The sequence below is a fragment of the Paramisgurnus dabryanus genome, chromosome 6 (assembly GCF_030506205.2).
Source record: "Paramisgurnus dabryanus chromosome 6, PD_genome_1.1, whole genome shotgun sequence".
NCBI lineage: Eukaryota > Metazoa > Chordata > Actinopteri > Cypriniformes > Cobitidae > Paramisgurnus > Paramisgurnus dabryanus.
In genome coordinates, this window is record NC_133342.1 from 18,306,568 (window position 1) to 18,321,741 (window position 15,174).

At 38.0% G+C, this 15,174-nt stretch overlaps 1 protein-coding gene across 1 annotated transcript in view; it reads left to right on the forward strand.

The window, feature by feature from the left end:
- Positions 1-1,879: 1,879 nt before the first annotated feature.
- dipk2aa (divergent protein kinase domain 2Aa) overlaps positions 1,880-15,174 on the forward strand; it is a 40,982-nt gene continuing 27,687 nt past the window's right edge. Inside the window, exons 1-2 of the mRNA XM_065269451.1 lie at positions 1,880-2,161; positions 12,025-12,911. Of these exons, the coding sequence (XP_065125523.1) occupies positions 12,258-12,911 (654 nt within the window). The 5' untranslated portion in view covers positions 1,880-2,161; positions 12,025-12,257. The remainder of the gene's footprint in view (positions 2,162-12,024; positions 12,912-15,174) is intronic.

The following is a 15,174-nucleotide window of genomic DNA, read 5'->3' on the forward strand; positions in this document are numbered from 1 at the left end:
AAACTGCTGCTATGCTTTTTCTGCTCTTCTATCTTTGGATGCCCATCCTGAGGCAGTTACACCAGCTCCAGGTCAGATTCAGCCTCCCACAAGGAAGTCAGATGACCCAACACCAGTGGAAGATGATGCCAGACCGTGGAAGGACCTCATAGGACAACCACAAAGACATCAGATAACCCAACAACACCATGGAAGATGACACCGACCCAGACATCAAGGGATTTCATACAACGCCATTTTGAACTCCTGTTTGAAATGATTCTTTGTAGTTTTGTGTTTCTTAGACTTTTGATTTGTCTGTGTTTAATGTATGTTGAGTAGAGTAGAGCGGGGCACAAAGTAATCCTTTTTGGCTTTGGCTCTTTCATTAAAAAAATATTAAAGATAGATTCATCTTTTTTTACACAATCAACACACACGTGGGACCTACCATTATTGTACAATTACACCGAAAGTAACAGGAGTGTAAATGTTACAACTTACCCCATAGGTGGGGTTAATTGTAACAAACGAAGATTTGTTGTAACACCTGCTAGAAAATTTTGTTTAATTCAATAAAATCCTATACTAAAGGTGAATATTGCTTATATCTGCCTATAATAGATAGATATCCAGACATTCATTCATCCACGATCCTTCATCGAACCATCCTTGTATTATGCATCAATAACATATAAATAGATTTTTTTTAAAGGCTGCAGCCAATTAAGACAAGTTTTTGTTAGTTTGTCAGTTATTTCTCTTGATATTGTATTAACACTTATTATTTTGATTAATGGTATTAACATTGGTTTTATTTCATTATCATTGTATCCTTAATTGTAACACTGTGTTACAACTAACCCTGCTGTGTAAAAATGTTTTCAATCCCAGCCATCAGTTACTAAGAGTTGGTGAATGGTTTAAAAATGGTGTTATAGGTAGACAGTGATTAAAATAATAAAAGGTTGGATTGGGTGACTTACACATCCAACTCAGAAATTAAAAAACACAAGATGAAGGAATTTACTTCCAAGTCTTCAAAACACTCTCTGTTCAATATCTGAACAAAAAAAAAAAAATGAGATCATCTTCTGACAATAAGAGAAAAAGACCAAAAGCACAGATTGCTCGGTCCTGTAGAAATACTGTATGTAAAGTAGCCATGTTACAATTAACCCCAATTTAGTTTGTGCCCCACTCACCCCTCAACCCATTGATGCACACAAACACACTTTTTATAATGGTAAAATATTGATCAGTGGCTAGTTGAATAAACATAGCCATTAAGTTGTGTCTTATCTGACCAAATAGCAACTACTTAGGACTAAACAGTCTTACTGTTTGGCTTTAAATAAGATAAATCACATAATACTGACTTTGACCAGTCTCAAAGAAAAAATGTGGTGTAAGACCAGTCTAAGCAGAACACTGGGTTTTGTACAAAACATCTCAAGAACAGTAAGTGCCCTCTTTAGGGGAGATTTACCAAAATACTAAAAATTTCTACAATTCTTGCCAATTCAACACTTAATTCAAATTAACATGCTAACGATATAATTTCCTTTAGAAAACTAGAGAAACATTTGTATACTGGTCACAGACCTGCAGACCGCAACATTAGCTGAGATCACTAATTGCTTAGGAGAGAGAGAGAGAGAGAGAGAGAGAGAGAGAGAGAGAGAGAGAGAGAGAGAGAGAGAGAGAGAGAGAGAGAGAGAGAGAGAGAGAGAGAGAGAGAGAGAGAGAGAGAGAGAGAGAGAGAGAGAGAGAGAGAGAGAGAGAGAGAGAGAGAGAGAGAGAGAGAGAGAGAGAGAGAGAGAGAGAGCGCTCAAGAGATTGAGGGGGAGGAGTTAAAACACTATCACCTAGTAACCAGTATCGTAAACTGAACATGAGGGTCGTAAATACGAAACCCGATCCGCGAAGTCTGGTCTTTTGTGCAGCTTTTCGTAGACCGAAGTTGTCTCGAGATCGAGAGGGAAAGGTGTTTCAGCGACCCGTGTGAATTTTAACGGAATAAAGAAACGGAAATAGCAATGTACACGCGACACATGGACAACGTGGGAATGCGTGTATGTGGAAGACTGGCAATAAAAGACACAAGTTCATAAATAGACAACGAATGCTTCCTCTCCAAGCCAGTGGAATAAACCGGTAGTTTTCGCCTGCTTTGTGTTTGGTAGGTTGTGAGATTTATGTATTGTAATTTTCTGCAATCATATACATATTAACTGCGCTTTCTGTTAAAACTGGACAGTAGGCGGCGGAAAGGTAAGGAACTTTAACTGACCGCTGTTTGTAGTAAAACGAATGAATCGAGAAACTTTTCATTTAAGTTCGTGATAAATATTAGCAACTAAATTCTAGAGAGTATTATGCGCATCAACTAACGGCCAAGGATAAAACATGGGCTACTTGTCGTTGAACTAGTTGTGTGACTGTTTATTTTTACCGTGCATCTTGTAACGTTAAACCTTTGAAGTTCGTAGAGTTAACAAACCGTCCGCCAGGAGAAGTTTCTCAGTGCATTGCTCCGTTGCCTCGCTGCTTTGACTCTTCTTCTTTTTGTTTTACTGAAGTAGTGCTCTGTTTGTCAGAACTAGATTGTACTGTACTGTACTGTCCAAGTGTCCGCAGTACTCGCGATCAAAGCGAGCGCGCACCTGATTGACGTGGCGAGTTGACCGAGCGGTCATCTGATGCTGTGCTGTAACACAAATAAGACCCTTATGTCGTCAGGTAGCATAGCAATACTAATTACAAAGTTTACACTGGATGGCGAGTTGCTCAGCATGATGTCTTGTGGTGCGCAATAGCACGTGGGAACTTTAGTAGCCTACACACAATGTGGAAATCTTAGACAAACAGAAGACAAGGCAACTGTAAACAAAAATGGCATACAAATTACAGCTAATATATGTCCAGTATATGACTGCAAAAGTAAAACATACTGTTATTGCACACACACACACACACCCATACAAAACAGAATATTAGTGTACAAACCCTGTAACTTGTGTGAAAACACAACTTAATTTTAAATGGAGTTCAAGTCAGTGATGGCACATGAATAAAAACTGTTCAGGACTCTGGAGGTGTGTGTCGTAATGCTATGTCCTTGCTTTATATAACTGGAGCATTCAAACTAAACTCTCAAGACACTTGAAACCAGACTCTTTTTCTTAGCATTTTTTTAAGGACTCAAGTAGGTTGGTGTAGTTAGGATCTACATTACTGTGCAAAAGTCTTAGGGCACCATGCTATCATTAAATTTGTTGTTTTTGCAATTGTATAGTGATCTTATATGATTATTTCTCAGTCTCTTTATTAGAATACAACCAGAAAATACAGGAAATGTGTATGTAGTATTAAAAACAGTATAAAAGTATAAGCTGAAGTGTCAAGTATTTAGAGTAAACTCCCCTTCCACTTGATCAATATCAGGCAGGTGCAGGATCTCTTAAACCTAAATGAAATTAAATCCTAAATTCTAATTCTAATCAAATGACTTCAGGACTTCAGTCTCCTCAAAAAATCTCAATATGTGCTTGGTGCCAAGAGAAGTCACACTAAATACTGACTGATGCCTGAAGAAGACATTTAGTTCTGAAAATTGTTTTGTTTTTAACTATGTCTATATATATCTGTATTTTCTGTTTGTATTTTAAAAAGAGTGAACAATAAATATGAATGGACATTAAAACTTTGCTAAAACAACAAAGCTGGTGATGGTGGCCTAAAACTTTTGCACAGTACTGTATATATTTATATGTTTGTGCATACGTAATATTTATTTATTTATTTAACATCTATGAAATATTTATAAGCACATTTTAGACAACAGAAGCTGAGACCAGAGCTTTGTACAAGCAGTAATTTGAGCAAATTGAATTGGACAAGTGAAATTTTAGTGCGCTTCAGTGACACACAAGATATAATGCATGGCATGGAAGAAGTTAAGTGTGCTAAGTGTGGCATATGTAGGTCACATACACTTCATGCCATCAATCACAAAGCTGTAAGTACACGCTGACTTTATCCACTCCCCCCCACACCCGTACATTAGGGTTGGTTTCTTCATTGTATGGCTTCACGTTTGCACTGCATGGATAATTTATAGCTTTTTATCTGGTTGGGTTAGTGAGTGTTGGCGTGCAGCATAATGGCTTGGCCAAATGCTTGTGTGATCAAACATTATTGACTTGAGCAGTCAATAACCGTGACAACTGTGGTTTTTCATTTCAATGCCACAGAGCAGTGCAAGTTCAAGTGGTGTGCAATAAAGAGCCTGCCACACATTTTTCAAGCATTTATAGAGAAGAAAATTAGCTGGTCACTCCGCATGGCTTACTTTAACATTCTAGCATGTGTGTTACTAATGAAATCCTTTTGATATATTCAATGTTAGTTTAATGGTTTCTTTCAGTTTCTTGTCATAAATTATGAGTGCACATTTAAGGATAAAGTTTATGTTTTGGTACGGAAATTAATACTGTAGATTTATCAAGATCCGCTTAAGTTTTCAGTAACATTTAAAAGTGAATAGATTTTATAATTCTGGCATCCATGTTTGCCGTGAAGCTTTGAAACCGGTCCTGATGAATCATCTTGAAAGCCAGATGTTTTTTGAGCCTGTTTACTCCTTACCGACATGCCTTATCCCTTCAGAGCATGCATCTCAAAGCACATTAGATTTGATCATCAGTGGCATGCAGCAAAAACATTTGTGTCATTACTGGGTGGAGAAGATGTCCGGCGAGAGGGCCATTTAATTTTTTGGAAGCTCTCTGCTTCTAGTGCACGTTGATGAGGTGTGGTTTTATTGCACCCTTTTACCCCTCTCATAAAGTGCTGAATGTGAGACCGTAAATGGGTTCAGCATTTCTCGCACATCATGAGCCTCAAAAAGAACCCAACCCTTATCATACTTGTTTCAGTCTTTTTTGTGTGATTATGACATAATTGTAAAAACATTCAAATATTTATATTTATTCTGATTCTTGTTGTTTGTGCAATGTTCAAAATCCAATTTAGTTTTTCATTTGCTCTTTTTAAAGACGCCAGTTTATGATATAATTGTCTCTTCACAAGATGGCATGACTTCAGACCGCCCAGAGTTTGTCCGGTGAACGTCTGATGCATATTGCACAGTAAAAAGGAGAAAGACTAAAATGTCTAAAATTGCCTGTTCAAATCTGAATTGAAAAGTTTGTGTTTACCAGCTCTGGAGCCAAAGTCATGTTTACACAGAGGCAAATCCAGTGATTAGTTTATTTATCAAAGTTCATCAGAAAAATCTTTGAAAGAAATGTAGAATTTGATTTGTAGCACTTGTCATCAATCATACTGTTTATATTTTGCTTATTTGTGTGACAAGTAGCCCTTGTTAGGACAGAAAATATAGTAAATACTAGGGATGCACCGAAATGAAAATTCTTGGCCGAAACCGAAAATGAGGAAACCAAGGCCGAAAAACCGAAACTGAAACACCGAAATAAATTATTATGCTAATTATTAGTACAAATGCATTTATGGCTATCACTGTGTACTAACTTTACTAGGGGTTTGTTACAGATCACAAAACTCACGGTTCAGATCACATTACAGTTTTTGAGGCATGGATCGGATTATTTTTCAGATCAGCAAAAAGGGGGTGGGGAAAATCGAATAACAAATAAAGAAATTACAAACATTTATAAAAAAGAACAAAGCTGCACATTAATAAGGGCTAACATTAGCATTTGGTACAGAAATCAAATTAAATGAGTCATAACACTGTCTTTATTGTATAAATTAAATATATTATTATTTTTAGAGCTATTTGTCTCTTTGTTAGACTTCAGTAGGTTATTTGAGGTTACTGTAAGCAGAGACTGGTTTATGACTGTAATCTATACATACACTTAAGACATAAACAAATGTTTTTATTAGAAAAAGAATACTTTGGAGATAATTTTGTTTATATGTGCCCTGTCAATAACAGAAAGATTTTACGTTCGCTTGTTTGCGTCTTACTCGTGTGTGCACTATTGAGGGCACTAAACGCACGCGCGCACACAGAGAACGAAGGCGAATCCCAAACAGCGCAGCATAAAAACGTTACGTTGTTTTTCATTGCTTTATTCGGCACATGTATGTTAATGGACTATACAGTATGAGACACATTTGCGCGACTCTCTCTAAAGTTTACACATCAAGAGTTCTGATCTTTGAAGAGAGTACTCACTGTGATGATCACCTCTGGACCGGACACAACCGCAGGTGCCTCTGTGCGTACTTTAGCGCCTTTTTGCGGTTAAATACATCCACGCCGCATACATGTTGCTTCAGACAAGCACGTGCAGGTCGCGGTTTCTGTTTGCGTCATCACAACATTTCGGCCGTATTGTTTCGGTGATAAAAGTCTTTCGGCCGAAAGCCGAAAATGCTCTTTTGGGCTATTTTCGGCCGAAAATTTTCGGTGGCCGAATATTCGGTGCATCCCTTGTAAATACATCTTTTCTGCCACAATTTCTGTATAGTCTGTACTGTTTATGATGCATTCAAATTTTATTTAAACGGAAATTCATAATAAGTCCTTGTTAGAACATGACCTACGTGTTAGTGGAGGTTAAACTCTTTGTTTATTACTTAAGGTGGCCATTCCCTCCCCTGTTTAGTCAAATACTATATTCAAAGTACCCATACTTCAGCCTTGTTTAAGTGAGTCTTTTGTATTCAGTCCGATGATGTAATATCTGAGTTTTATCTTGCTTGACTTTGATTTGACTAGCCCGATCATGCCTGAATCATCTGCTACACCTGGAAATGGACACAATTATTCTCTTCATTTCATTCTCTTTGAGGTATGAATTCACAGCAGATTTTAAAACGCTTATTGTAATAAATAAAGTGGGTGGTATACTGGCTGTTTTTAAAGGTTTGATTGCATTTACAGGGTGAATATGTAACATGTTCATGCTTCATTTTTAAACAAACATTGTTTTTCACATATTTTACCTTTATGCTAGACCGCTGTTTCCATTTTTATAAAAACAGGCAGTTGAGTTCTTGGTTCTATAAAGTCCCTTTCTCATAAATACAGTTTGCAATATGCTCGATTGGTAAGTTGGTCTGTTGAGATTCGCCAACTACCTACCACACATTGTCCAGAAATGTCATGCCGGGTAATTGCATGTGCTCTGGTATTGTAAACAGCATCAATATTGCCTTGTCTGTTTGATATTTGAGCCCGAATCAGACCCAGGGAATTAGTGAAGAGGATCGAGCAGAACCCGCGTAAGCCCAAATCTTACAGGGTGTTTCAGAACGACATGTTTTTTGTTTGTTGTCTCATACTCGTAGGTATTGCGGACCTACAGTGATCACTACTGACTGTAAAGCACTGGTAGTTTTGTCTTTATAGAAAAGTGTAGCCAAGTATCTGTCGCTGGAACTATGAGCCCATTTCAAAAACGGACCATGGCTTTACTATAGTGGCCTAATAAAACACAGAACCATGTTTAACGTGCCTGGACACAAATGGGAGTGGACACAAACATTGCAGACATGGGTGGGAGTGGAACATGCAGGTTGCGGGAGTGGGCGGGGCCTGGTTAGAAATTCGGCGGGTATGGGTTTAAGAAAACAATCCCGCACAGGGCTCTAGTTTGTAGGTGTTTGTCGAATATGTATAAATACGCATTTAGCTAACTAGATAGCGGAGACAAACAGCGCTGACCTTTGTTTACATCCTTGCTACAACATAAAAAGCAGCCCCTCACCCCCCTTTGTTGTGTGTTCTTGGGGAGGCAGGGTTTGTGTCAATTTTAGGAAAAAGCTCACTGTAGTTAAGCTGAATTATCCAGCCATTTGTTTGTAGTTTATAAGAAGTGATTTCTGTTAAAGAGCACCAATTATTCAATTCACGATTTTACATTTCCTTTGGTGTGTATTAGTACATGCTATGCATAAGGCACAAATCCCAAAGTGAACGATGATGTGTGAGTTATGGATTCCAACGTAAATCTCTCTTCTTGGACTACAACAAACACTCGGATCGTAGGCAACAGTTTACCTCCTGGGCCGGTTAACGTGGACAAAACGGTCGTTATCATAATTCCCGCTTCTGCTGTAAAGCCGGTACGAAGTCTTTGTTTTCTTTTTTAAAGAATTTACTACTGACTAAAACCATAAGGTTTTGAGCAGCGTAGAGTAGCGCTTGTTGTTCGTCGTTTCTACGATCACAAATGCAGACATGGTTTTAATGTTGTAATATCCTTACATTACTAATCTGTTACGTCCTGTTCAAGCTGGCAAAGTTGCATTTTCTGGATCAGATTCGGCTCGTATTGATAAGGTAGTAAAGACGATATGAACTCTTGTCAGCATTGCATTGTGAGCTAATATTCAGTACATGGTGAGGAGCGTCACATTTCCGGTGTCAGATGTATTAAGGCCAATTACACCGTCTGGCAAATCGGGGACACTGCCTTTTTTCAGAACAATGGGCTTTGTACAAAATTTGTGCGTTTAAGGGAGGAAGGGATTATTGGAGCAAAAATAATGCATGGGATGTAGAAAATAATGTGTTTTTTTAACCATAAACCACGCAAACACATTGTATTATACCACACTCTTAGAAAGTTAAGCTTAACACATTTTAACACATTATGTTTCATTTTGTGTTGATTTTGTGTTAAAATATAACACAAGTTGTGTTAAAAGTAACACAAACTGTGTTATTTCAATAATAACACACAGATGGGTGGATTTTGAGACAACGCATTTAGTGTGTTGTCCCAGAATCAACACTAATGTATTGTTTTTAACACATTTGTTCTAAGCAAATACAAAAATTTTTGTGTTTTTAGCAATGTAATGTGTGCTTTTTAAAGAAAATATCTCCCTTTGGATTGAACTTTGAGCGTTTGAACTTTGAACAGCAACGTTACACACTAACTGAAGTTAAAAAAGAGAAATCAATCAAGGACCCATTTAACAAGGCAATAAGATAGTAAAATTAAAAAAACAAATTCAGTACACACCATATTAATATTACCAATGTATAAAAGAAAATATTAATGTAAAGTGCTAATTGGCATTTTCTATGGGGAAATGAAACACTTTGGATTTATATTCACTTCTGCTAGCCTACACTGTAAAAAGTGAAAAGTTGAATCAACTTAAAAAATACTTCAATTTGTTTCAACTTGAATGTTTCTCCTCAACTGAAACTAAAGTGAAATTTTAAGTTGAAAAAAAACTTTTTAAAGTGTATGCGTGCTGTATCAATAACGTGTGAACTGAATTTGTTTCTACAATATCTCCATATCAGTACATTTTGCGGTTTTCATGTAAATTCTTTAAAAGTCCCAATTCTTTCTTTTCATGCCGCTTTTGACATATTTAAGTATGGTGACCATTTAACTAGGGTCTAGTGATGGGAAGTTCGGATCATTTTTCTGATTCGTATCTTTGAATCTCGTTCATCAAAATGAACGAATCTTTTTTTGAGTCATTTCGTTCTTTTCGTTCATTTAAAATATGATTACCTATAATTTCACAAATTACCGCAAAATAACCACTTATGCAAACAAATATGACATTTCTAACAAGTTATGAGAAAAAAAATCCTTATTTCATTATTTCTTGACACAAGCTCTGAAACATACACAAGAGATAGAAATTATTAGCTTACTCCTAAGTCAGTCCTCGTGTACAAGTCATGGTAATGCAGCCAAAGCCAAAATATAAGAAACGGAACTCCATATTTATCACATTTGTACGCCTCCTCTCGTGTCTAACTTACAGATGTTAGTTGTCAACTCGTCACTGTCTTACTGACTCTCTGTGTTCGGCCAGGCTGGACCGGAAAGAGAAATGATTAGTTCATCATTCTCTCGAGTTCGGGACGAGTTCGAGTCTTTCGTTCTTCCTGTCAGCCTCATAGAGGCTATGCTGTCAGTACCGGAAAGATAAATGATTAGTTCATTCAAGTCTTGAGATCGGGTTCGGCCGGGTCCGAGTCCTTATGTCACGTGACCGCTGGTATATCACATTAAAAACAACATTAGATTCGTATTATTGATTGCGTCTGAATGTATCCTATATTGTTTTATATTTAGTAAATTAAATACAAAATATGTGCAAAAACAGAAGAACGAAAGACTCGGACCCGACCGAACCCGAACTCGAAAGGTGAACTAATCATTTCTCTTTCCGGTACTGGTAGTGTAGCCTCTATGGGACTGACAGGAAGAACAAAAGACTCGAACCTGTCCCGAACTCGAGACTCAAGAGAACGATGAACTAATCATTTCTGTTTCAGATTCAGAGCCCATATGTTGCGCAATGCGCATGCGCGGTCAACACAAAATGAACGAATCACTCTCTGAGACAACTCGGTAGTCCCGAGTCATATAAAAAATTCGTTCAAAATGAACAAATTGTTCATGAACGACACACCACTACTAGGGTCATTATTTGGGTATGAAATTCCTGATATTAGTTAAATTTACCCTAGATCATCAGAACTGAGAGGGTGCCCCTTATTGCATTTCCAATTTATGATTCCTAATCATTAAATGCAATTCATTGCACTTTAAGCTGTATATTCAGTCCTTTCAGAAAAACGCGATTATGCGATTGCATGATTCAATGCATAATAATCAGCCAAAGTCGCATATTTATGCGGCGGCCGCATTTTTTAAAATACGCCACACTTTCGCCGCATAAATTTCAGATTTACACATGTAAAATATGCAGTGCTTGCATGATTTAATAATCCCCACATTTTCGTAACAAAAAGTCACGTATGTCTTAGAAGAAAGCTGAAAAATGTTGCATTTACTTGACACAAAAGCAGCATCCCCTCCCTGTTGCCATGGGACACTATGAAGTGACGTAATTAAGCAACGTGAACATAAACGAACAACTCTCACAATTTTTCCAAGTTCCCGCAATTTCCTCCCATAAAATCGCATAAATATCCCGCAAATTCCATTGCATTTTTTTAAAGAAAACATGCCGCAAGATCAAGGATTTTTTCACTGCAACATTCACAAAAAAGTGTTTTTCTGGAAAGACTGTATATTAGACTGATCAGTGGCTTCGCTGATTAAAGTGTTAGAAAGAATTAAGATAATACAGCTGATGTTCAGTCTTATCATAATACACATGCATTGTGTTCAACTATTCTCCGTTTTTCTCTTTATCTTCTCAGTTACAATTAGAAATAATTCGAAGGATCAGACAAGTGTGACTTGATGGGTTTTTTTTTCAGCGTTTGCAAAATAAAATTAAGACATAAACAAAAGGCGACAGAGTGATAAAATGCACTTCCTTTTAAACTAAGCTGTAATTTTATTTGCTGCTTTTATGAGTTTAAAGCTAATGTTCCAAAACCACGCTGCTGAATTTTTATTAGAGATTCAGCACACTTTCTTACAGAAAAGACTTTCTCGTGGGACACCAGCCTCTGTTTAATATCAAATAAATTTTTTTAATTATTTAGTATTATTTGCGAGTTACAAATGTTTGTCTGAACTGATCTAATGCTGGCAAATATGTAAGCATATTTAATATGCAAATAGTATTATGTGAACTTGCCTCTGCAATTCTGTCATTGTCTAAGCTGTCTTCTGGTGAAGCACTTTAAAGCATGCAAATTGTTTTTAAACAAATTACTTTAGATCACATGTAGTTTTTTTAGCATTAAGAAATCACACATTGCAGCACACTGTTGAGTCTTCTTGACATTCATTTAATCTACCACTTCCTGTTTCCCTTCCCACAATTCTGTTCATTGGGGTTTGACTTATGGTAAGTTAGTATATATGTGAATTTTAACGTTAAGATAGAATGGGCATCTGTTTGTTCTGATCAAATCCACTTTTAATAGTTGTAACAATCTGTTTTCTTAAACTGCTCTGAAATGCCACTTTGTGTGAATGTGTGAAAGAAAAAATGTGTCATGACAATGTTAACACATTTCTACTTTGCTGCTAAAAAATGCACTGCGATTGTGAAGTTCATTAATCTGATATAATTGATCTGTTTCAGGTAAAGGTGATGTTGCGACTTAATGCCTGAAACCGGTGTGAAATCATAAAGCCCTCGTGTAAAAAATGGTGAGAGGGCTTCTTGAAACTTATGGAAGGAGACACAGCTGCCAGCACAGACTGCTCTAGATGACCTGAATGATGGGAATGATTATAAAACACATAGCGACAATGAACCAGTCACATTGACCGATCAGTCGCACGCCCCCCTTCCTCGCGCTGCTGCCCGTCAGCATGCTGCGAATACTTTCGCTCAAATTTGGCCGTGTGTACCGGTGCGGCAAGTTCCTCTTCATTGTAGCGCTTTGCGTTATCCTGCTGATGAACACTCACAACCTTTTTGCCTCCTTTCAGAGGAATGAGCTCACCGATCGCCGGTTCATCGGCCTAAACAAGTGTCCGGCGTGTTTCGGCACCAGCTGGTGTCGTAAGTTCATGAACGGCCAGGTGACCTTCGAAACGTGGGGTCGTCTGCGCTTTCTAGACTTTTTTAACGTAAAGAACGTTTATTTTGCCCAGTACGGAGAGCCCAGGGAAGGAACCCGCAGGGTCGTGCTCAAACGCCTGGGCTCTAACCAAGAGCTGGCAGAGATCGATCAGAAAATATGCAAAAGGGCCACAGGAAGACCCCGTTGTGATCTTATTCAGGCCATGTACAAAACTGAGTTTTCCCGACTGAATGGGGATGTGAGGCTGCTGACCCCAGAGGTCGTGGAGGGGTGGTCAGATCTCGTCCACTGTCCGTCCCAAAGGCTTTTAGACCGGGTGGTCAGGAGATACGCAGAAACAAAGGACTCTGGAAGCTTCCTGCTGAAGAACCTTAAGGATACGGAGCGGATGCAGCTGCTTATGACTTTGGCCTTCAACCCAGAGCCTCTTGTGTTGCAGGTATTTACATCTCCTTATAAACGTCATTTAATTCACTAACTATTTTGATTGCAAAATGCTTGCTTTAAAAGGATTAGCAGTGCATCTTTGCATATTTTAAAGTGTTGTGCAAGACTTTGTAAATAATAGAGAGTTTGCTGCTGTCAGCGGCCGGTCACTAAGAGATTTTACTGCTTTGGGCAATAGCGCGGTTGAATTGCTATTCGTTATTCCGACTGCAAATTCTAGGAAATTTAAAGGGAGAAACTTGTGTATCAGTCCAAAAAACTTAAGTATTTATGTCCTCTGTATTTATTTGCCCCAAACGTCAGCTCCCTATTTTGCACACCTCTATCCGGCATTGATTTCCAAGCCCCAGCTAATCTATTCCAATTTCTTTTGCGATTGACCCGGTTGTCGAAGGGTTGGCCAAACAAAAGGACATCTCTATGTGAGCAGCCAATATCCGTTCTCACCTCCTGTCATTCAATCCGTCTGCCACACCTTAAGCATTCTTGGTGATAAAGGCAATCTGATCTCTCTCTGGAAGACCAGCCGTTAAATTTGATTAGCCACATACAGTTTAGCCCACGCTTGCCCTGCAACCTCTGCAGCAACGCTGTCAACATAATGAAATGTCATTAGTTTGCAGTGGGGTGCCGCTAATGAATTGTCTCCTAAGCCATGGATGAGATTACCTGTGAGCACTCACTGTTTCCGCTGTTGAAAACATAATGTAAAAGTTGGCTGATGTTTGTCCTTCAGAATCTTTTAAATGATTCATCACACTTCCTGAGGCAAAGACAGATTTACTAGTTTGCTGCAAGTTGTAGCAAGCGTTTCAGTGTAAAGGGACAACTGCTTTTTCAGTTTGGCTGTATCTATAACCTTAAAAAAGTCATATGACCTGATTTCATGTTTTTGGAGGGTAAATCATGTCTGTGCACATTAAAGTTATTTTATTTTTTTAAAAATTAAAGTTTCAAATCTAAAGAGATTTTCTTTTAAAAAGTGAAACGCCTACCTAAAACGACTCATTCAAACACGACCATGCAGTTAAATGTCATACTGGTTTGAACATTTGCATAACACCGCCCTAATGTATACGCAAAGATAGTGAGTGTAACTTTCAATTGCGCTGTAGTATTGTTGCTGCCGCCATGTCGAGTAGACGCTATGTGTTTCGTTGCGAAGGCAAACTACTTTGTTTGGCCTTCCAATAGAGAAAACATTAAGAAACCATGGGTTAGGTTTTATTTACAACACTGTTTTAGAACAATACAGCCCAAATGTTCGATTGTGTGCTGCACATTTTACGAAAGGACTACTTTGTAAACACGGGAGAGTAGAAGGCTCGTCTAAAAAACAGGAGCAATTCCACCTTTGCAACTACACTCTGGTTCTGTTGACTATAGCCTAGGTTTTCATATTTAATGAATTTCATACTGTCGATTCAAATGCGAGTTTTGTGCAAGGCATAGTAACGTTAGCGCTTGTTTGTCATTTCTACGATTACAAATGCAGACATAGTTTTATTTTTGATTGTGCTTACCGATTGATCAGCTTAGCCTTCTGTGTTTTCTGGGTCAAATTCTGGCTCGTGTTGATAAGGAAGTAAAGCCAATAGTATCTCCAGGCTTTCACTATTGCTTTGGTAGCTCATCTTTCAAAACATTGTAAGGAACGTCACATTTCCGTTTACGTAATTGAGGTATTCGGACAATCACAACCGAATGGATAGCTGGCCAATCGGTTCACATCACACTTTCTCAGAAAAAAATGTAGCTTTGTACAAAACAAGCTTTGTACAAAAATGAGCTTTGTACAAAACGACCTGTTACAAATGGGCAGGACTTCAATGTAAGGTATGTGTTTTTTTAACCATAAACCAAGCGAACACATTGTAATGTGCTTTTTAGTTACGAAATATGGGCCCTTTAAGTGGCTGCCTTGACCAGTAAGTCCATAACTAAACACGTGCCATTTTATGTACCTTTACACAACAATAATGTAATAAAAACAGGAAAGATTGCATTTTTCACTTGCAGACAACAATGTGCATTTACTGGATCTGCCAAAATGACTAAAACGCTGTATAATGCATGCCAGGCCAATAGTTTGCGATGTCACACGATGTTTCAACAAAACACTTGCATTGCGCATTAAGTCACCATTTTCACAAATTCGCGTTTTTGTAGTTTATACAGAGATGATATTGTTTTTGAAAATGTGCTTGTTATGTGAAATAGTTTGCTTCTCAGGGCTTTTAAATGCCCTTGTCATG